Source organism: Garra rufa, chromosome 20, assembly GCF_049309525.1.
Source record: "Garra rufa chromosome 20, GarRuf1.0, whole genome shotgun sequence".
NCBI lineage: Eukaryota > Metazoa > Chordata > Actinopteri > Cypriniformes > Cyprinidae > Garra > Garra rufa.
Window position 1 is genome coordinate 39469788 of NC_133380.1, and position 23074 is coordinate 39492861.

The following is a 23074-nucleotide window of genomic DNA, read 5'->3' on the forward strand; positions in this document are numbered from 1 at the left end:
ACACACCAATTTGCAATATTAACCAGCAAAACAAGCTAAAAATAGCTGGACGCAGATGAAACAGGAAGCTACACTCATAAAATCTACAAATGGCCCGCTCTTGTAGGAAAAATAAGGTGGATGCAAGAAAAATGCACACGGTTTAAGGTAGATCACTATGATATGTAACATGTAAAATGCATTATATAACATGTATGATGCCGAAAATCACCTTAATGAGGCGATCCATATCCGCTTCCACATTAGTGATGGTCATTCTCTGCATCACAATATCCATGATCCTCCTCTCCAGAGACTGCCACTTCTGACGGGCTGTCTTGGAAAAACTTGTGCTCGCACTCTTTCGCTGGAACTTTTTTCTGCTACTGAAAAAAAAAATACAAATGTAAACTGTATAGCCTACAGTGAATATATTTTTTTTAATGAATGTCACCTACTAGATCTAAGATTAACTATTAAATAAACAATGATACCATTAAAATAAAATAAAATGAACAAAATAAAATATAAAAACATGAAATTTGAGCATTTGAATTTCATAATGTGATATTTCTGAGTAAAAAAAAAAACAGGACATTTTGCAATAATCTACTGCAATACAATCTAAATGATTTGATTCACTGGGATTTGTTTGCATTGATATACTTGGTTAATATTATAATTATTTATGTTATTATTCTAAATGCATTTATTTGTGACCATGGACTACAAAACCAGTCATAAGGGTAAATTTTTGGAAATTGAGATTCATACTCTATCTGAAAGCTAAACTTTTCTAAACGGTTTGTTAGAATACGGCAATGTTTGGTCGAGATTCTGGCAACTATTTGAAAATTTGGAATCTGAGGGTGCAAAAAAATCTAAATACTGAGAAAATTGCCTTTAAAGTTGTTTAAATGAAGTTCTTAGTGATGCATATTACTAATCAAAAATTAAGTTTTGATATATGTGACCCTGGACCACAAAACCAGTCTTTAGTCGCTGGGGTATATTTGTAGCAATAGCCAAAAATGCATTGCATGGGTAAAGGTGATTTTCTCAGGATTTTGATTTTTTTTGCACCCTCAGGTTCCAGATTTTCAAATAGATGTATCTCGGACAAATATTGTCCTATCCTAACCAACCATACATCAATAGAAAGCTTATTTACTGAGCTTTCATATTATAAATACATCTCAGTTTTGTAAAATTTAACCTTATGACTGGTTTTGTGGTCCAGGGTCACATATTTGCACTAGGAAATTTACAAAATATCTTCATGGAACCTGATCTTTACTTAATATCCTAATGATTTTTGGCATAAAAGAAAATTGATCATTTTGACCCATACAGTTGGCTATTGGCTACAAACATACCCCCTGCTACTTAAGACTGGTTTTGTGCTCCAGGGTCACATTTAAATATAATTATACCCATTTAAATGTATCAAATGTGAAATTTAAAACTTTTAGAATGTTACAAAATAACTCCATTTCAAATAAATGTTATTTAGAATGTTTAGAATTCTAAATAAAAGCCAAATCAGCATATCAGAATGATTTCTGGAGGATCATGTGATGCTCAAGACTGGAGTAATGATGCTGAAAATGTAGCTTTACATCACAGAAATAAACACATTTTTAGTGTGAAATAAATTTAAATAGAAAACGTTTTACATTTTAATTATATCTCCCAATATTATTGTTTTTTGGTCAAAGTAATGCAGCCTTGGTGAGTTTATGAGACTTCAAAAACATTGTGTCATGGATGTTTGAATCTGACCTGGCCATGTTTCCTCCAGTGCCATGGGTGTCATTCTCTCCCAGGTATCCGTTCAGTTTGGTGTTCCACTGGCGTATGATGCTGGAAACAGAGCGAGTTGACTCTGGTTCGGAGGAGGTTGTTGTGGTACTGTTGGACAGCTCTGCTCCGGAGTCCACACTGGTGAGTCTGCGGGTCACGCGTCCGGCCACACGCTCCGACATTGGCTTGGCCATTCGCCTCAGCGCAGTCACTTCCTGTGTCTTCCTCCTCAACACAATCTCCTGCTGACGCTTCTGGGACTCCAAAGCTCGGATCTGATACTGTAAGAGCACACAGAATGTGATTAATAATATTTTATAAAGCATGATAAACAACTGGCTGCACTCTTTTTTAATTGTCAATCGGTCAAACCTCTTGTCGTCGCTGTTCTTTTTTCAATTGTGCGATTTCTCTGTTCCTCTTCGCATCGATCATCCTCCTCCGCTGCTGCTCCTCTTTCATCTGCTTCATTAGTGCCACCTATAGGTGGAATGGAAAGAAAGCATTGTTAGAAACAACTAGATGCAGGAGTAAAAAAATAGTCATGTCCAAAAATATGTCCTAAAAAAGTAGTATGCAATATTAGAATTAATGTGTCCCAAAATATACACATTCCATTAAACAAGAATGTTGTATATGATTAATATTAGGTTGTTTTGCATTTGTAATTCCATTTTGAGAACACATTTCTTACTGTTTCATTCGTCACACTAGAAAGGAACGGCGAAAGTCAAGCACACTGCATTTTGAAATAGACTTATTTCAAACCTTGTTCTTTTTTTGTATAATGCACATTTTATAAATGTAAGATTTTTTTTTTAATGTCAGTGTTCACCAAGACAGCATTTACTTGATCAAAAATAAAATAAAAATATAGTAAATGCAACAATATTGTAAAACGTTATTAGAATTTAAAGCAACTTTAACATATATATTTTATGTGATTTATTAATGTGATGCAAAGCTGTATATGTAGCTTCTATTACTCTTCAGAAATCAAGTATGCTGATTTGCTAAAGACACATTATTCCTATGTTCTTATTATTATCAATGTTGAAAACTGTTGTGCTGCTTAATAGTTTTGTGGAAAACAATACTTTTTTGAGTTTTTTCAGAACTATCTGATAAACAGTCAATTTAAAAGAACAGAATTTAGTTCAAATAAAAATCTTTGTAACATTATAAATATATTTGTTACTTTTGATCAATTTAATTCATCCTTGCTTTATCAGTTTCTTTAATTAATTAATAAATAAATAAATAAATAAATAAATACTCAACCCATCCCAGTGTTAATTTGGTACTACATTTTCATTAATATTTTGAATCAGCTATTATTTTCATTTTTTTTTTACCTTTAGTAAAAAAAATTGTAATTTTTTTAGTAAGTTTTGTAATTTTTAGTAGTTTTTATGTCTACATTTGTTTTGTTTCATCGAGTTATTTTAATACACTGAGTTAAACTAAATTAAAATGAGAAAAGTCGTAATAAAAAAATTTATTTTTATATATTTCATTTAATTTAAATAATGATATTTGAGATTTTTTTTAGTTATGTTTCAGTTTGAGTTTTACTTAAATAGCCCTTCCCCAAACTTTTAAACATTAGTCTATTTATGTGTAGCCACTTTTCCAATACTGGTACATCTCACAAAAAGTTAAAAAAAAAAGTAAGCACTTTCCCACTTCTAGCACAGATATTTTCATGCAAACTGGGACACTGAGTCTATGCCTAAGGGATCAGCTACTTTCATCAAAAACATGAAAAAAATTCTACACTCATGGGAAAATGCTTTAATTACTCTCTTAAAATAAAAGGTTGACACTGTAAATGTCTTCATTCTCAATTACAGTCTCTACAGCTGATTAAACCATTAAAATGTTTAGTTGTTTCTCTCCAGATGGCCTCGAGAGGGCGACAGATTTCTCAAAATCCAGCTCTCCAGCTCTCACCTTTGCTTTCTTCATCTCGGCCACCTCAGACTGCAGTTTCTTGAGCTCTCTCTCATAGCGGCTCTGGTTCTTCAGCAGACGCGCGTGTTCCTTCTGAGCCGCCTGCAGCTTCAGCAGGTCTCTGTTCATCTCCTTCAGACGCTTCTCATAATCCGATTTGACCTTACTGGCTTTCTCTTCAGTGTAGTTCTCCATAGACACTAAAATCACAAAGAAAATGATGAAAGAATTGTTTACTGGAATTAAAGTGCCTTAATATTAGGGATGCACCAAAATAAAAATTCTTGGCTGAAGCCGAAGCCAAATAAATAAACACTGGGCCGAAGGCCAATTACTGAATTTTTCTCCCCATGTATTTTGCCAATTTTTTCACCATTGCATAAATTAAATAGCCAAAATGTGCTTTTTTACAGTTTTGTCTTGCTTTTCAAAGAAAAAAAAAATTACAAAACAGCCATTTAAAAATATTTAACACTGAACATTTTTTAAATTCTAGTAGACATTATAGCCTACCAACAAAGCACAATTTAACTTAAAATTAATAAGTTAGTACAATAATATTCTTTGGCCATTTCTAAGACTCCCTTCTTGAATCAGGCATGTGTTTTTAAATGTACAAATACATGCAGCCTTGCTGAGCAAAGGAAAATGTTATAATAAATGTATTAATAGAGTTGTTGTAATGGTTGTTATTATTTTTGTCTTTTTTATTTTATTTTACAGAACAACAGTAAAATTACAATACTAACATTTATGACTGTTGACTTTTATTTTGGCAGAAACCCACAAGAATATCACGCCACAGCCATATCACCCTGCAGCCCAAGACCGGTTGCTCACTGAAGCTAAGCAGGGCTGAGCCTGGTCAGTACCTGGATGGGAGACCTCCTGGGAAAACTAGGTTGCTGTTGGAAGAGGTGTTAGTGAGGCCAGCAGGGGGTGCTCACCCTGTGGTCTATATGGGTCCTAATGCCCCAGTATAGTGATGGGGACACTATACTGTAAAAAGCACCGTCCTTCGGATGAGACGTTAAACCGAGGTCCTGACTCTCAGTGGTCATAAAAAATCCCATGGCACTTCTCGTAAAAAAAAAGAGTAGGGGTGTAACCCCGGTGTCCTGGCCAAATTCCCTTCACTGGCCCTAGTCAATCATGGCCTCCTAATAATCCCCTTTCATTGAATTGGCTATATCACTCTCTCCTCTCCACCTGTAGCTGGTGTGTGGTGAGCGCACCGGCGCCGTTGTACTGTGGCTGCCGACGCATCATCCAAGTGGATGCTGCACACTGGTGGTGGTTGAGGAGAGAACCCCCATATGATTGTAAAGCGCTTTGGGTGTACGGCAATACACAACGAAAGCGCTATATAAATGCATCATTCATTCATTCATTCATTCAAACCCACAAGAACAAATTTTTGCTGAGAGCAGCAGATTTATGAATGATTCTCATCTTTGGGCTTTGAACCCTGTCTAAGGAGCTGCTGCAGCGCTGTCAGAATAAATACAATTGGTGCATGTTTTAGACAACATAACGTTCTGTAGTATATTTACTAATGGTTTAAGGCCATTTCGCAATTTCTGTCTTCCACACAGCCCACATATTTGCTGCATTAGTGCACGCCACTATTTGATCGTGTCACGTCATTGTTCGGTATAATTTATTAGGCTTATTCGGTCGAACACCGAAAGAGCTTTTTTTTTGCTATTTTCGGCCAAATAATTTTGGTTGCCAAACATTTGGTGCATCTCTACTTAATATGTTATTTCATCCCAAAATGAAGATTTAACCATCATTTTCTCACTCTCATTTCATTCCAAAACCATACAAAATGTGTTTATCCTCAAAACTCTGATGTATTTAATAAAATCTGACAACTAAAAGCCTGTTCACTGAAAATTTTTTAAATGTTCATCAAGGGATAAAAAAAATATATCCATATGAACTGAGTGGTTAAATCTAAGTCCTATGAAGAAACACTTTATATGTGGCCATGGACCACAAAACCTTAAGTAGCACAGGTATATTTGTAGCAATAGCCAAAAATACATTGTACGGGTCAAAATGGTTAATTTGTCTTTTATGCAAAAAATCATTAGGATATTAAGTAAAGATCATGTTCCATGAAGATATTTTGATATTTCCTACTGTAAATATATTAAAACTTAATTTTTGATTTCAGGTGATTTATAAATCTCAATTTCAAGAAATTGACCCTTATGACTGGTTCTGTGGTCCAGGGGCTGGTTTTTATTGACACATACATAAAGTGACCATGTCTCTTTAGAAGACTTGGATTAAACCACTCAATTCAATTCATATGGACTGTTTTTTATTAAGGGGAGACACTGCACTGTTTTTTCATGCAACTGTCAAGTTTGAGATTTCGGGCTTTTTGGTGTTTCATAAAGAGTTTTAAAACACATGCAAAAGACACTGTTAAGTGTTTCTTTTATAGCACTTTTTCTATTTGTGTCAATAGATTTCAATTACAATCCATGTTTTTAAAGGCCGTTTTCTCAAAATGAGTTTTTTCTCCTACACTGAGCCATAAATCTCCACTTCAGTAGCATTATGGAGTGACAAAATGAGATCCCCAAATCAACTCTGTAAAAAACATTTAACAAGAATTTTGAAACTGACTTCATCCAGTGTTTAGATTTTTGTACTAGAAATGTATGCAAATTAGCGCATATTTCAATAAATAATGCCTCATTTGCGTATTTAAAACTAACATTTTAGAAAACTTGTAATATGAAAAATGTTTGCAATTATCAATGTAATCAATCAACTGAGTGAGTAAGTTGATAACTATTAGTTGTTTTTTTTACCCTATTCACCTGCAGTGTCCCGTCTTAATGGGTAAACGGAGAAACAGAAATCTCTTCGATTTGATAAAAAATATCTTATATCTTACGGGTTTGAAACGACATGAGGCTGATTAAATAATGACAAAATTTTCATTCTGAGGTGAGCTAACTCTTTAAAACACCTATTTATAGACTTTTTTTATAGCGTTTTGCCTTGGGACAAATGACAGAAAGGCATCACAAGCGGATATGTGTCTGGCAGATGCTCACTGAGGTTGTGTAAGACGCGGTCTCTCTCCAGCTGTGTGTCTCTGATCTTGTTCTGGAGCAGAATCAGTTTCTCCTCATACTGGCTCTTCAGCGTCAGGAGCCGCCGCTGGCTGTTCTCCAGCTCATCGATGAGTCTCTGCTTGATCTCGATCTCACACGTCAGATCCGCAAGATCGGCCTGCAAGTTGACTGAGAGACGAGGAGCCACAGGTTAAAAAAGGTCAGTGTGAATGAAAGCATCTGATTGGACATTTGTAATAATCGCTTCTCAGAATTTACTTTTCTCATCCGAATCAGAGTCAGAATCCACCAGGCTCTCGTCGCTGTCAAACTCTTCCTCTCTGGTCTCCTCTTCCTCCTCCTCCTCCTCATCTTCATCACAGCCGCTCTCCCCGTGATCATCCTCCTGAAGAGGATACATGCCATCCTGGTGACAAACATAAAACATAAGAATGTATTTTGCACTACTTTTGCACTAAAACCCCAAAAAACATTTATAATGATATGCATATATAATACATTCAGTACAATTAAAAAAAAAAAAAAAAAAAATCATATAATTATGCTTAATCATTACAGCTTTATTCTTGCAACATTACAACAAATACTACCAATTTATTCTTGGCGGAATTTTTTTTTAATGATTTTAACTTTTTATTCCTGCATCATTATAGCTTTAGTCTCATAAAATGCTGCTTTCTGACATTTTCCTGCAATTACATTTTATTTTTTTCTTTAAAATACAGATTCTTTCTTGTCTTTATTTTTAACTACAAAAATATTTAACAAAACTTTATTGTAACATTGTTTCATAAAACATTGCTGTAAACCTTTAAAAAAATTACTACTTAGAAAATGAGACTCCATTCTTGCAGTTTTAGGATTTTTTTTTTTTTTTTTTTTTTTTTATGCAAAATGTATTTTTATATAATATATTTTTAATATAATTTTATTCACATACTTTTTTTTATTCTCATATTTATTCACAATGCAATGAAACATAATTATTGCATTATTACGCTTTATTCTTAAAAAGTCATGACCATTCTTTCTCATGACACGATAAATTCATTCTAATAAAACATTGCCATGCAACTTTTCTCTCAGAATATCACGACTTTTTTAAATCCATCTCAAATCTTTGTATATGGAATATGATGAATAAATCTCCATTCTCTCACCTCTTCAGGTTCATTATCAGAGTCTCCATCTCCATTTTCTCGTCTCTCTTCATTTTCTCTGCTCAGCCCATTCTCGCTCTTTTCTCCATTTTCCTGAGGATAAAGCTTGGCTCTCTTCTTCAAACCCTTTTCTTTCTCAGGACTGAAAAAGAAAGACAAATGGTGAACTAACATTCAAGTTTCTATAGACAAATACATGCCTAAATACAGTAGGGTACAACAGGGCTAAAGGCACATACTAAGTGCTTTTCACTGTGCCCCAAATTTTTTAACAATGTCTAAGTTTATACGTGTTCAAAACAATCACTTTACCAAAGTTTGTACTATTTTCTGCTTATTTTAATAAATAAAATAATTTGTTTTTGTTCAATAAATATACTGTCTAAATAAATAAACATGCTGTTCAAAAATGTGTTATTAAAATACAGAAACAAAATCATTTTAAAATCTAAAGATTCTGAAAGCATTGAAGGAGATCCAATAGTAATTTAATATTGATTTACTGTAGTAACAACAAATTATATTTTATTATATGATTACTAATATCATGTTTAAAATATGATGGTCTCATTCAAAATATGGTGATTATCTCTAAGATGGACACCCGACATAATATATGATATTTACCGTCTGACTCTAACAATGTCATGTCAACAAATTAAAAAAGTCAGCCTTTTATTGCTTATCATGTTAATTATTGTGCCTTTTAGCCCCAAGAGCAGGGGTGCTTTTTTACCCCTAATACCATACTTTCACATATTCTTTCGTTATTTAAATACTTTTGCTTTAATGTTAGGTTTAGATGTGCAAATGAGGCATTATTTAATGAATTATGCACTGCTTTGCATACATTTCTAGTCCCTTTCAAAATTGTTGTTTAATTTTTGGACATATTAGAGTCAAATGTTTTTACAGAGGGGATTTTGGGATATCATTGTGTCACTATAATTCAGAAAAACTTACAACAGACAAAAAACAATGCATTTTTTACCATTTTGGGCGGAATAAAATGTTGTATAAAATCAAGAAAATTATATATGAACAAATCCCTCTGTAAAAACATTCAGGATATAGACAGGAAAAAAAAAAGTAAAGTCTGGTGCGTGCAAGTGTTACTAAAGTGGAGATTAATGGCTCAGTGTAGGAGAAAAAACTCATTTTGAGAACAATATGGATTGTAATTGAAATCTATTGACACAAATAGATGAAGTGCTATAAAAGAAACACTTAACTTTTGTCTTTTGGGTGTTTTCTTTCCACTAGTCTGAAAAATCACTTTATGAAAAACCAAAAAGCCGAAAATCTCAAACTTAACAGGTGCATGAACCATGAACCTGTAGTGTCTCCCCTTAAACAAAACTGAAAAACATTAAGAAGACCTTGTTCTCAAGATATATTCAAGAGTTTTAGTAAATGCTATTTTTAACATTTTAACATTTTAAAAAACATCAAATATAAGATCAAGTAAGCACAGAATTGACTTTGTGCTGCTAACCGCAATCGCTGCATCAGCCAAATTTGCATGTGTATCTTGAAAAGTGGAAAGTGCTACACCACATTTTTCTGCCATCTAGTGGTTTAGAGGAGATCAAATCAAAGGCCTCTTTTACCCCGGGGTGCCTTTAGCCCTGTTGCACCCTACTGATGTAATCAACATAATCTCACACAGTAGCTTGCGCAAAAACAATAAGGGATTGGGCCATAATTCCACCGATATCTGATGCAAACGTCATTTAATAGTCATGTAATCACACCATGGGGACTCACACAGAGGAAAGATTTATTCTGAGTCTTTTGCTATTTAGCCTTTGCAGGTCAGCTGAGACTTCCAGTAGTAATTCTGTAATGCTGGGTTCACAAATTAGCCATGGCCTCTCTCCCATTACAGCCACATTAGAGCCAATCTGAAGCGCAGGATGTTCCTGCAGTCATCTTCATTATAACGGACGATTTACTGAGAGATACTTGTATCTGTGCCAGCTTGCTGTCCTTAGTTTGAGGCGGTCAGGGCATACTGGCACAAACGCAGAGATAAATCTAATTCTGGCACGTTTTACAGCCTCTTATTGGCTCAGTAACATAAAACATAAAGAGGACAAGCATATTAAAGTCTTCCAAATACACAATCAGCGGAGTAAGCTATAAGACCTCCGCTAGCATCAGCAGAAAGTGCCAGACACATAGACAAGAAGCATCAAGACCACCTGAGATGGATCTTATTTAATCACTTATTTAGTTATATATTTAAAGCAGTAGTTCACTTTCAGAACAAAAATGTACAGATAATGTACTCACCCCCTTGTCATCCAAGATGTTCATGTCTTTCTTTCTTCAGTCGTAAGGAAATTATGTTTTTTGAGGAAAACATTTCAGGGTTTCTCTCCATATAGTGGACTTCTGTGGTGACCCAGAGTTTGAACTTCCAAAATGCAGCTTCAGATGGCTCTAAACCATCACAGCCGAGGAAAGAAACAGTTATTTTCTAAAAAGATTTACAATTGATATACTTTTTATCCTCAAATGCTCATTTTGTCTAGCTCTGTGTGTACTCTGTGTAGAGATGAAAAAGTATATGAATTGTAAATGTTTTTAGAAAATAACTAATCATTTTACTAGATAAGACCCTTTTTCCTTGACTGGGATCATTTAGAGTCCTTTCAAGCTGCATTTAAACTGCATTTTGGAAGTTCAAACTCGGGGCACCATAGAAGTCTATTATATGGAGAGAAATCCTGAAATGTTTTCCTCAAAAAACATAATTTCTTCACGACTGAAGAAAAAAGACATGAACATCTCTTGGATGTACATTATTTGTAAATTTTTGTTTTGAAAGTGAACTACTCCTTTAATAACATTAGTTCATTAATTTATGCTGTGAATATTTTACATTTTATTTACCTTGAAAGTTTCAAAAATACTAGGGCTGTCGCGATTCGTTGATTCTAAACGGATATTCGATTTTTTAAATGTTTGAATTTTTCAAATGTTTCAAAATACCAGGACGAGAATCCATGAAACGCATTATTAGACTGCTTTTCAAGGCTGCATTATATATTAAACCCATTCAAAAATCATAATTAAGCATAATTGTGAAATCACAAACGTTTCGATTCAGTTAAATAAATATATGCCATGCGCATTTACATGTGTGGAGCGTCTTAAACTCCATCTCTGCATGTTGTTGTGAGTTTGGGTTTATTATAACGTTCATCTGGGAAGGCAATGTGCGCCATTTCATCTGATTTGTAAGGTAAATCATTTATAAACCTATGCAAACTCAGGAGAAGTGTTCATCGCGATTTTAAAATAAAAGTTTAAAACCTCACTCTGAGTTTACACATGTTGTGATGTCCACATATTAATTAAATGACTGTGGCTATAGCATTTCTGTGGTAAAGATATAGCCAAATATTAAAGATTAAGTGGACAGTTGAAGTAAATGTTGTTTAGTCGATATTAAACAAGGACTAGCTCGCCAGTAATGTCTAAAAACAATTGTCAGACCGTTGGCGCCCTCTGCAGGCCTTTGTTGTAATGCGTAACATACATTAGCTCTATTGTTTATAATACATCATGCATTTCAACAGTTTTGTGCAATAACCCCATATGATTTCTTGCTTTTGGTTTAATTATTACTGCATCAGTGCTATTATGTATGCATTTAAAGTAATTTTAAAGGCTATTGTTCAATTGTCTACTTTTTTTTACCACAAAAAAAGCCTAATTATATTTATAGGGCCCTATGAAATCCATTTAAAATTTTCTATACTTAAATTTAATTATTTAAAATTAAAATTGAATTACTTAAAATTAATTTTTAATAGTTAAATTTTTTATTATCATCAAAAAGCCTGTCTAATTAATTAACTGCATAACTGCATTCCATTTTAATGGTTCCATTAAAATTTAATAATCAAAAACATCTGCAATTAACTGATTTTATTCAAATAAAATGTAAAAGTAAAATTGTAGATTTTTTGGGGGGGGGGGAAATTAGTCGCTTAGATTAATCTATTAATCGATAAATTAGTCAATAAACTAATCGATATAAAAATAGTCGTTTAATAATAATAAAAAAAATTATAAGTAAAATTTAAATCAAGATCTTTTTGGATTAATCTCCAATGGAGTTATATTTGGATTATTATATCATATTGTATATATTATAATTATTTAATTAAAATATATATTATTTTATTAATATTTTTAAGAAAATTAGAGTAGTAACAAGTAAATAAAATAATAACAAAATAAAATAAATACATAAAATAAACAAACACACACACACACGGTTGCTCCTCAGACCTCACCTCTTCCTCCTCTGATTTCTCTCTTTCTTCTTCAGCCTCTCCACATCTAATTTGGCTTGACGAATCACATCTGTCATCTCTGCATCCATGGAAACCGAGGGGGAGGAGCCAAGAGGGAGTGCTGGAGTAGACGGGTGGGAGGCCGGGTATGGAGTGCGGGCGGAGAGGCGAGACAAACTGCGCCTCAGAGACTCGTTCATGGCTTCGCTCTCCAGCAGCTTAGACCTGAGAGAGACAGAGAACCACAGACAGATGACTCATTGTTTTCTATTGCAACGATGAGAAATTCGCATCCAAACGTGTCGTGAGAGGAATATCACGTTACCTCAGCTCTTCAATCTCTCGGATGTAGTTCTGGATTAGATTGCCAATCTCCTCGTTCGTTTCACCTGTTCAAAGACAGATGGATTTATTAGCAGTGATGAAATGACCAGAAGTATTGATGTTTGTTTGTTTTTCAGCCAGAAAATAGGCAGCTTCTTTAGCACAATCTCAAGAAATAACCAAGCAATGGTTCACCAGAAAAGAACCTGAACCTGTCAAATCTGCATTTTTATGTCTGAGGTTTGTTCATTATCAAAAATAAAACAACAAAATTGCAGCAACTTCAACAGTAAAAAGTAGTTTCATAACATTTCTGTTTAAGGGGAGACATTGCAGGGAAAAACACTGTTTTTTCATGCACCTGTCAAGTTTGAGATTTTGGGCTTTTTGGTGTTTCATAAAGTGTTTTTTCAGACTAGTGGAAAGAAAACACCCAAAAAACAGTCTTAAGTGTTTCTTTCATAGCACTTTTTCTGTTTGTGTCAAAAGATTTCAATTACAATGCATATTTTTAAAGGCTGTTTTCTCAAAATGAGTTTTTTCTCCTACACTGAGCCATAAATCTTCACTTCAGTGGCACTTACACACACCAGACTTTACATTTTTATTCCTGCCTATATTCTGAAGGTTTTTACAAAGGGATTTGTTCATATATGACTTGCTTGATTTTATACATTTTATTCCCCCAAAAATGGTAAAAAAAAACAAAAACAAAAAAAACATTGTTTTCTGTCTAAGTTTTTTTCTGAATTATGGAGTGACAAAATGAGATACCTAAAATTAAAACAAAAATAAAAACATTTGACTCTAATATGTCAAAAATGTATGCAAATATTGCATATTTAAACCTAACATTTTAGAAAACTTGTAATACAAAAAATTTTTTTGCAATTATCAATGTAATCAATCAACTGGGTAAGTAAGGTAAAGTAATATGTAATATAATTCACTATTTTTAATGTCGTAACAATGCAAGAACAATCTAAAAACAAACCAAAGGCATACAATACAGATTAATATAGCTAGCACAGAGCTGAATAACTAATATTCCACTAAATAAACTACTAAGTTTATTAATAAGTCAGAGACACCATTGGGATACCAAGACGGTGTATTTTATGAGCAGATGCAAAACTGCCCAACTGGCACAGCCTTTGGAAAACATATTGGCCAAATAAAAAAAAAATCATTAAACGTGTTTAAATATTCATGTTATTTTTATATCACCAACAAAATGATGTTGAATATGTAGTAAATACCACTCAGTCTTTCTGAGATTATTCTAAAAAAATATATACAGTACTACATTTAAAAAAAAAAAAACTGAAAAAAATGATCTAAATTATTAATGCACTTATCTGTATTTAATTTATGCAGTAAATCATAAAAATACCTATGATTTCATATAATTAGTGTAACAACAAGAGATGGAAGAGTTAGGGGTAAGGGGTGGTCTACTCTATTTATAATAATTCTAATTTAAAAAAAGATCAAATATAACAACATAAAACAATGTGTATGTGCATGTTGAGTTGTTGTTTTTGCAGGAGCTGAAAGCTACATAAATAAACTGAACAATGTCTTATATAATAACAATGAAAGGTGTAAAAGGTGTTAATTATAATTATCGTATTCTAAAAACAACATCTTTGATATATGTAAACATGTTATAGATTAGAGGTAGAATTAACCTATAGTAATTATAATTAGCTTAATTTAAGAACAACAGAACTCAAAGGGAGTTGCCTAACATGATACAAAAACACATGTGTGCGTGTCTTCACACAGCAGCTCTGATCCACAACGGAGTAAGGTGCATTGCTTTCTACTACCGCTAAAAGTTGATCTTCTCTTAATTTGACAGTGTTCTTAAATACGACACAATTAAGGTGAATATGTAGCAAATTTCACATAGTAATCCCCTCTCCAGCCACTAGAGGTCTCTCACCAGTCTTCGTGAGCAGCAGGTTGACTCCATTGGTGAGCAGCTGCGTGACTCGAGTGTTGAGGTGGTCGATGGTTTCCTGCATGGCTTTGACCCGCATACGCAGAGTATCGTTCTCTTTTTGAAGCATCGAGTTCTCCTGAAACAGATCGCTAAAACCTTCCGATCCCTCTTCACAGGCCACTCGCTTTCCCTGAAAGAAACCCAAAGAGAAAAAGACTGAGAGACTGAAAGCTAGGCATTGACCCTCTCCAACTCAAGCAGCAATGCCCCAATCCTTATAATGCTCGGTCTCTCTGTCAGGGTGGCTCAACTCTCTTAAAGCCATCATAGCTAATCGCTAACTTCTTCCGGCGACTGTTTATCATCCAGGTCAGGCCCAGGCGCTAAGCTACTGCTACGCTTCATTAACTCCAGCGAGATCCCATGAGCTGAACCATGTTATCATGCCCCACAAGCCCACCGCACACGCTCTCTCATCCCCTCGACTTATTACAGAAATGGTTAGAGCGCCAATTGGGTGGCATTGAAGTAGAGAACAAGTGAATAACAGAAGGTCAGCAGACTCACTATCCTCTATTTGTCAAGTCCTCTATCTGATTTAGTAATAGAGGAAGTGTTTAGCTGGTTTAGCTCAAACGGTTTCCTCTTTAGTAAAATAAACAAGTAATAAGATATCTTGACAGTCAGTTCTATCACTGTAAACTGGTTCCTACTGTGTAGAACATTCTGGCATGTGGCATATGTCTGCTATGCTTATAACTCAATGAGTTGGTATTTCTGAACTGCAAAAAATGCTTTTCTTACTTAGATTTTTTTGTCTCGTTTCCAGCCAAAATATCTACAAATTCTTAAAGGATTAGTTCACTTTCATAACAACAGTGTACAGATAATGTACTCACCCCCTTGTCATCCAAGATGTTCATGTCTTTCTTTCCTCAGTTGTAAAGAAATTGTGTTTTTTGAGGAAAACATTTCAGGGTTTCTCTCTTTATAATGGATATGGATGGTGCCCCGAAGTTTGAACTTCCAAAATGCAGTTTAAATGCAGCTTCAAAAGGCTCCAAACTATCCCAGTCGAGGAGGAAGGCTCTTATCTAGTGAAACGATCGGTTATTTTCGAAACCAGTTGACAATTTATATACTTTTTAACCTCAAATGCTGGTCTTGTCTCGTCTCTGCGCAGCGAATGTGTAGACAGCAGAATCCGGGTCAATGCAGTTAGGGTATGTCTAAAAACTCCCATCTTTTATGTCTTTAATGTCAAAATCGTCTTATAATGCTGTTTTTACCTTTTTTTTGTAAAGAGAGTTTGAGTTTCTTTGTATGTTCACTTTGTAAACACTATGTCGGTACTTTTGCAGCGATCTAAGGACGATTTTGAAGTTAGGGAAGAAAACGGGATGGGAGTTTTTAGACGTACCCTAACTGTATTTACCTGAGTCAAACAGATTTCGCATGCGATGCGCAGAGATGAGACAAGACGAGCATTTGAGGTTAAAAAGTATAGAAATTGTCAATTTGTTTCGAAAATAACCGATCGTTTCGCTAGATAAGACCCTTCCTCCTCGACTGGGATAGTTTGGAGCCTTTTGAAGCTGCATTTAAAGTGCTTTTCAACTGCATTTCAGAAGTTCAAACTTTGGGGCACCATCCATATCCATTATAAAGAGAGAAATCCTGAAATGTTTTCCTCAAAAAAACAATTTCTTTACAACTGAGGAAAGAAAGACATGAACATCTTGGATGACAAGGGGGTGACTACATTATCTGTACACTGTTGTTATGAAAGTGAACTAATCCTTTAAATCGAGAAGGATTTTCTAGACGAGTAAAAATTGTCTTGTTTTCAGAAAAAACAAGTACAAATGAAGTGAGTTTTTGCATAGAACAAGCAAAATAATCTGCCAACGGTGTAAGCAAAACAATCTTATTTCAAATAGAAAACAAGATTATTTTTCTTACCCAATTAGCAGATTATTTTGCTTGTTTCAAGCAAAAAGCACTTAATTTTTACTTTTTTTTTTTTTTTTTTTTTTTTCAAAAAACAAGACAACCATTTTCACTTGTCTAAAAAAAAAAACCTTCTTGATTTAAGAATTTTTAGATAATTTGGCTGGAAACAAGACAAAAAAATCCAAGTAAGAAAAGCATTTTCTGCAGTGTCTTTCAGATTTACACAAAAATGAAAAGTCTGTCACCATTCCAATTTCATTTGATATCTTCCCAAAAGCATACTCATGAGAATCCGTAAGTATTGTATGAATGGGTTATTTCGTATGAACTCGTACAACCAATTTATGATGACATTTGTGACCTGTGCTGGCAAAATGAGTCAGGATGCGCAGAATGTCTAATTTTGAGAAAGAAGTGAAAAATGTCAGTTTTGGTTGAATTTGAGGTTCACACAAAACAGAGTTCATGAAGCCCTCTTCTAGCGATTCCAGTGCTCCAAATAGTAATTAAACATTTATTTTATAACTTTATTTTTTAGTTCATATCAAATTCTCGTTGACGTGAGTCCAAATGAGTGAAATATGTGACCCTGGACCACAAAACCAGTCTTTTTGTAGCAATAGCTAAAAATGCATTGTATGGGTCAAAATTATAGATTTTTCTTTTATGCCAAAAATCATTAGGATATTAAGTAAATATCATGTTCCTTGAAGATTTTTTTTTTAATTTTTCACTGAAAATATATCAAAACTTAATTTCTGATTAGTATTATGCATTGCTAAGAACATCATTTGGACTCGATATTTCAATTTTTTTGCACCCTCAGATTCCAGATTTTCAAATAGATGTATCTCGGCCAAATATTGTCCTATCCTAACAAACCATACGTCAATGGAAAGCTTATTTATTCATTGTATTAATCTCTATAACTGAGTTTGTGTTCCAGGGTCAAATATGATTTTCAAACGCACGCTGATGAAAACAAAACGATCACGCTGACTTATATTTGCACGCAATCTCCCATTGAAGTACATTATTGCGAATTATGTCTTATCAAGATTCACACAAATGTAATCTGTTATGTTTTACAGGAACATTTAGTTAATGTTGTGTAACATTACATTAGATCCATGCATTACAGTAGGTCTTAATATAGATCTGTCTCAATGTTTATCAAACATTAAAAGAAAAGATGGAATCACTCGCTGCTCTTGATTAAACTACTGTTTATTTGCATCTTTGTTCTTATTTTTAGTAACAAAGATAAAATATAAAATATCTATATTGTAACTATATTGTTGCTATATTGAAAACTTCAAAATCAACTCTGCTGACTCTATTGCCTTCAAATGGCTGTAGCTCAGTCATAAAAATAAATGATAAATAAAATAACTAATTTTTGAGAAATGTGCTCATTCCGACTTATTTTGCCAGCATGGATCACATTTTATGTAAAAACGTCAAGTCTTCGAGAAAAATCATATGAAATTTGTAGATAAATTGTGACCGTGAAATTCAGATCAAACGTTATCCCTTAAGATGTGATCATACAAACAGATCAGTAGGGATGGTCTGTAGAATTTAACATAAAATATAACAACATAATGTGCATGTGTGTGTCATGTTTTGCCGTTTTTGTGGGAGCTAAAAGCTATACAAAGAAACTGAACTATGTCTAATTTCATATATATATATATTAATAACAGGTGTTAAAGGTGTCTTATAAAAGGTGTGGTATAATAATTACAGTTATCATATTCTAAAAACGATACACTGCAAAAAATGCTTTTCTAGCTTAGATTTTTTTGTCTTGTTTCCAGCCAAAATATCTACAAATTCTTAAATCAAGAAGGATTTTCTAGACGAGTAAAAATTATTGTCTTGTTTTCAGAAAAAAAAAGTCAAAATTAAGTGCATTTTTGCTTGAAACAAGCAAAATAATCTGCCAATGGTGTAAGAAAAATACTCTCGTTTTCTGTTTGAAATAAGATTTTTTTGCTTACCCCATTGGCAGATTATTTTGCTTGTTCTAAGCAAAAACTCACTTCATTTTGACTTGTTTTCTCTGAAAACAAGAAAATCATTTTTACTTGTCTAGAAAATTCTTGTTTTACGAATTTACGAAACAAACAAAAAATCTAAGCTAGAAAAGAAATCGATGGGAGGTCCCACAATAACAAAACATACTAAAAATATTGGCTGCAAATTCATATAATCTCTACCCAAACACCTCCTGAGGGTCAGTTTTAAAGGTGGACCTACAAATCATACAACTTCATAGAATCTTTCCAGACCCCCGATTTGTAGGTAAAACATCACCATGAATTGTACTAATTCAATTGTACTGGAATTCACAACCACTTCATGGTGACTTTTTATCCCAAATAATTGTATGTCTTCGAGTAAGATTGCATGAATTTATACTATTTGTAGAGTGTAAACCTCAAAAAATGTGAGATTAGGTAGATTAGAGGTTGTATGAATTCCAACCAATACATGTTTTACTTACAAATTATACACATTTCAGTAAGATCATATTAATTAGTATGATTTATATAAAGTCACTATGAAGGTCTGACTCAACCACATCCTTCAAGAAGCGTGTGAGTGGATTGTACAAAAGCTTATATAAGAGATTGTACTTATTCACACAAATTCGAGCCAATTAAGCCAATTAATTTTGATGTTTCAGCTACAAATCAGACGTCTAGTAAGATTCTAGGAATTTGTACAATTTGTAGATAACATCACAATGGTGTGTGAGCGGAGCGTGCAAATTCTTTAAAAAATACTTGTGGAAATACTCACAAATTGACAAGAGACTTTTTGCAATGCAAGATTTGTAGCTAATAATAGTTTTTTAGGGCTATTCCAAATACTAATTTATCATATGGCCTTAGGACACTTAGAATATGAAACTTAGAATATGTCTGCTGGAGACAAACTATTTGAAAATCTGCAATCTGAGGGTGCAAAAAAAAAATATTGAGAAAAACATCTTGTCAAGTTGTTCAAATGAAATTCTTAGCAATGCATATTACTAATTACAAATTAAGTTTTGATAAGTATTAAGTATTGTTAATTTAGAAAATAGTGCACTAGTATAGCATGGAATTCCTGTGTGCACTTTTTTAGCAATATTACGAGCTCAACAACCTCCATTCACTCTCATTGGTTTGAAATGAACAGCCAGGATATTCTACAAAACATCTCTGTTTTCTACAGACAAAAAAAAATTATGATAAGAGGGTTACAAATTTGGGGGTGAATTGTCCATTTGAGTCTTTTTGTGGAAGGGAAAAGATGTCTGCTGGAGACCAACTAATCTGGAATCTGAGGGTGCAAAAAATTCTAAATATTATGAAAATCACCTTTAAAGTTGTCCAAATGAAGTTCTTAGCGATGCATATTACTAATCAAAAAATAAGTTTTGATATATTTCAGTAGGAATTTCACAAAATATCTTCAAGGAACATGATCTTTACTTAACATCCTAATGATTTTTGGCATAAAAGACAAATCTATCATTTTGACCAATACAATGTATTTTTGGCTTTTGCTACAAATAGGGGTCACATATAGGGACTAAATAATGGAAACAATTAGGGCTGTCAATTTAATGTTAATTTACCGAGACTGATGATTTAAAAATACATAATACATAAAGATTTTTTAAATTCTAAAATTAATAAATATACAAAATTAAATATTTATATGTACATTCTAATGTAATTTATTGTTGGTGGCCAATTTATTGGTAATTTAGAAAACAGTGCACTAGTAGCATGGAATACTTGTGTGTACTTTTTTAGCAATATTAGGAGCTCAAAAGCCCATTCACTCTCATTGTTTTGAAATGAACAGCCAGGATATTCTACAAAACATCTCTGTTTTCCACAGAAGACATTTTTATGAAATGGGGGTTACAAATTTTGGAGTGAATTGTCCATTTGAGCGTTTTTGTGGATGGGAAAAGATGTCTGCTGGAGACCAACTATTTGAAAATCTGGAATCTGAGGGTGCAAAAAAATCTAAACATTGACAAAATCACCTTTAAAGTTGTCCAAATGAAGTTCTTAGCGATGCATATTACTAATCAAAAATAAAGTTTTGATATATTTCAGTAGGAATTCTACATAATCTCTTAATGGAACATGATCTTTACTTAATATCCTAATGATTTTTGGCATAAAAGACAATCATGTTGACCCATACAATGTATTTTTGGCTTTTGCTACAAATATACCCTTATGCTTAAGACTGCTTTTGTGGTCCAGGGTCACATTTAGGGACTAAATAATGGAAACAATTAGGGCTGCCAATTTAATGTTAATTTTCTGTGACTGATTATTTAAAACTACATAATACATATGATATATTTGATATATTTTAGAAGGAATTTCATAAAATATCTTCATGGAACATGATCTTTACTTAATATCCTAATGATTTTTGGCATAAAAGACAAATCTATCATTTTGACCAATACCATGTATTTTTGGCTTTTGCTACAAATAGGGGTCACATATAGGGACTAAATAATGAAAACAATTAGGGCTGTCAATTTAATGTTAATTTACTGAGACTGATGATTTAAAAATACATAATACATATATATTTTTTTTAATTCTAAAATTAATAAATATACAAAATGTAATATTTATATGTACATTCTAAGGTAATTTATTGTTAATTTAGGACACTTAGAATATAGTGCACTAGTATTATGGAATACTTGTGTGTACTTTTTTAGCACTATTAAGAGCTCAACAGCCCCCATTCACTCTCACTGATTTGAAATGAACAGCAAAGATATTCTACAAAAATCTCTGTTTTCCACAAAATAAATTTTTATAATATGGGGGTCACAAATTTTGGTGAATTGTGCATTTGAGTGTTTTTGTGGAAGGGAAAAGATGCCTGCTGGAGACCAACTATGTGAAAATCTGGAATCTGAGGGTGCAAAAAATTCTAAATATTATGAAAATCACCTTTAAAGTTGTCCAAATGAAGTTCTTAGCGATGCACATTACTAATCAAAAAATAAGTTTTGATATATTTCAGTAGGACTTTCACAAAATATCTTATGTTAATTTACTGAGACTGATGATTTAAAAATACGTAATACATATATGTTTTTTAAATTCTAAAATTAATAAATATACAAAATGCAATATATGTACATTCTAAGGTAATTTATTGTTAATTTAGGACACTTAGAATGTAGTGCACTAGTATTATGGAATACTTGTGTGTACTTTTTTAGCACTATTAAGGCTCCCATTCACTCTCACTGATTTGAAATGAACAGCAAAGATATTCTACAAAAATCTCTGCTTTCCACAAAAATACATTTTTATGATATGGGGGTCACAAATTTTGGTGAATTGTGCATTTGAGTGTTTTAGTGGATGGGAAAAGATGTCTGCTGGAGAACAACTCTTCCCAGAATCCACGACCCTCCAGATCTTCTCCTTACCGCTTTGTACTCCATGATCTCCATCTGCAGGCGTGCGATCTCTGCTCGCAAGGCGCTGATCTGCTGGCTGGTTTTGTCCTGGTTCACGATCACTTTGTTCTTGATGTTGCGAGCCCGATTGGCGTACTTCAGCGTGTTCAGGGTCTCCATGAAGTCTCGGTCAGAAGGGCTCACGCAGGCAATCATCACGGTTCGACTAGACAGATACAAAGCAGATGAGAATGCAAGAGGACAGGAATTCATAAGGGTCTGTGAGATCTTTCATGGACAAACACACACGAGGCAGAAACATAAAACACAAATAGATGACAGATAAACACAAGCATGCTTTCATGCCCTCATATTTTTGTTGATGTGGCTGGGATTGAATGTCTTTAAGGAGAGCCTCTGTCTGCAGTCCCTCATGTTTAATTCAATCAACTCCCCCTCTGAACCCACATCATAAGAATATATGTGCAGCCTGTGCCGTCCACCGTGGACTGAGTGACCCAGCGCTGCGCCTCCACGCAGACTCATGCACTGCACTGTTAGCATGCATTAACCTTCAGGGCACAATGACTGCACTGTGCACAGCCATGTTTACAAGTGTGTGAACGTGCATTAACAATCTGAGACTTCTGATCAAAGCGTGAGACAAACTGTTTCTACAACGACAGAACTTAAAGCCTTCTAGATAATCATGTGACCCTGGACCACAAAACCAGTCATAAAGGTCTTTTTTTTTTAAGATTTTATAAATAAGCTTTCCATTGATGTATGGTTTGTAAGGACAGGGCAATATTCTGAGGGTGACGTTCTTCAAAATATTGAGAAAATCACCTTTAAACTTGTTCAAATGAAGTCCTTAGCAATGCATATTACTAATATATAAGTTTTGATATATTCACGCAACAAGATCTTTACTTCATATCCTAATGATTTTTGGCATAAATTAAAATTTATCATTTTAACCCAAACAATGTGTTTTTGGTTACTGCTACAAATATACCCTTGCTGCTTAAGACTGCTTTTCTGGTCCAGGGTCACATACAGGGACTAAATAATGGAAACAATTAGGGCTGTCT

General features: G+C 33.6%; 1 protein-coding gene across 1 annotated transcript in view; it reads right to left on the bottom strand.

Moving 5' to 3' along the window:
* Positions 1–23074, bottom strand: part of kif21b (kinesin family member 21B) — an 81866-nt gene that overhangs the window by 43786 nt on the left and 15006 nt on the right. Inside the window, exons 8-18 of the mRNA XM_073825445.1 lie at positions 22011–22212; positions 14579–14768; positions 12632–12695; positions 12307–12531; positions 8034–8138; positions 7095–7207; positions 6816–7004; positions 3736–3935; positions 2155–2262; positions 1762–2063; positions 212–362 (exon numbers count right to left, since the gene is read on the bottom strand). Of these exons, the coding sequence (XP_073681546.1) occupies positions 212–362; positions 1762–2063; positions 2155–2262; positions 3736–3935; positions 6816–7004; positions 7095–7207; positions 8034–8138; positions 12307–12531; positions 12632–12695; positions 14579–14768; positions 22011–22212 (1849 nt within the window). The remainder of the gene's footprint in view (positions 1–211; positions 363–1761; positions 2064–2154; positions 2263–3735; positions 3936–6815; positions 7005–7094; positions 7208–8033; positions 8139–12306; positions 12532–12631; positions 12696–14578; positions 14769–22010; positions 22213–23074) is intronic.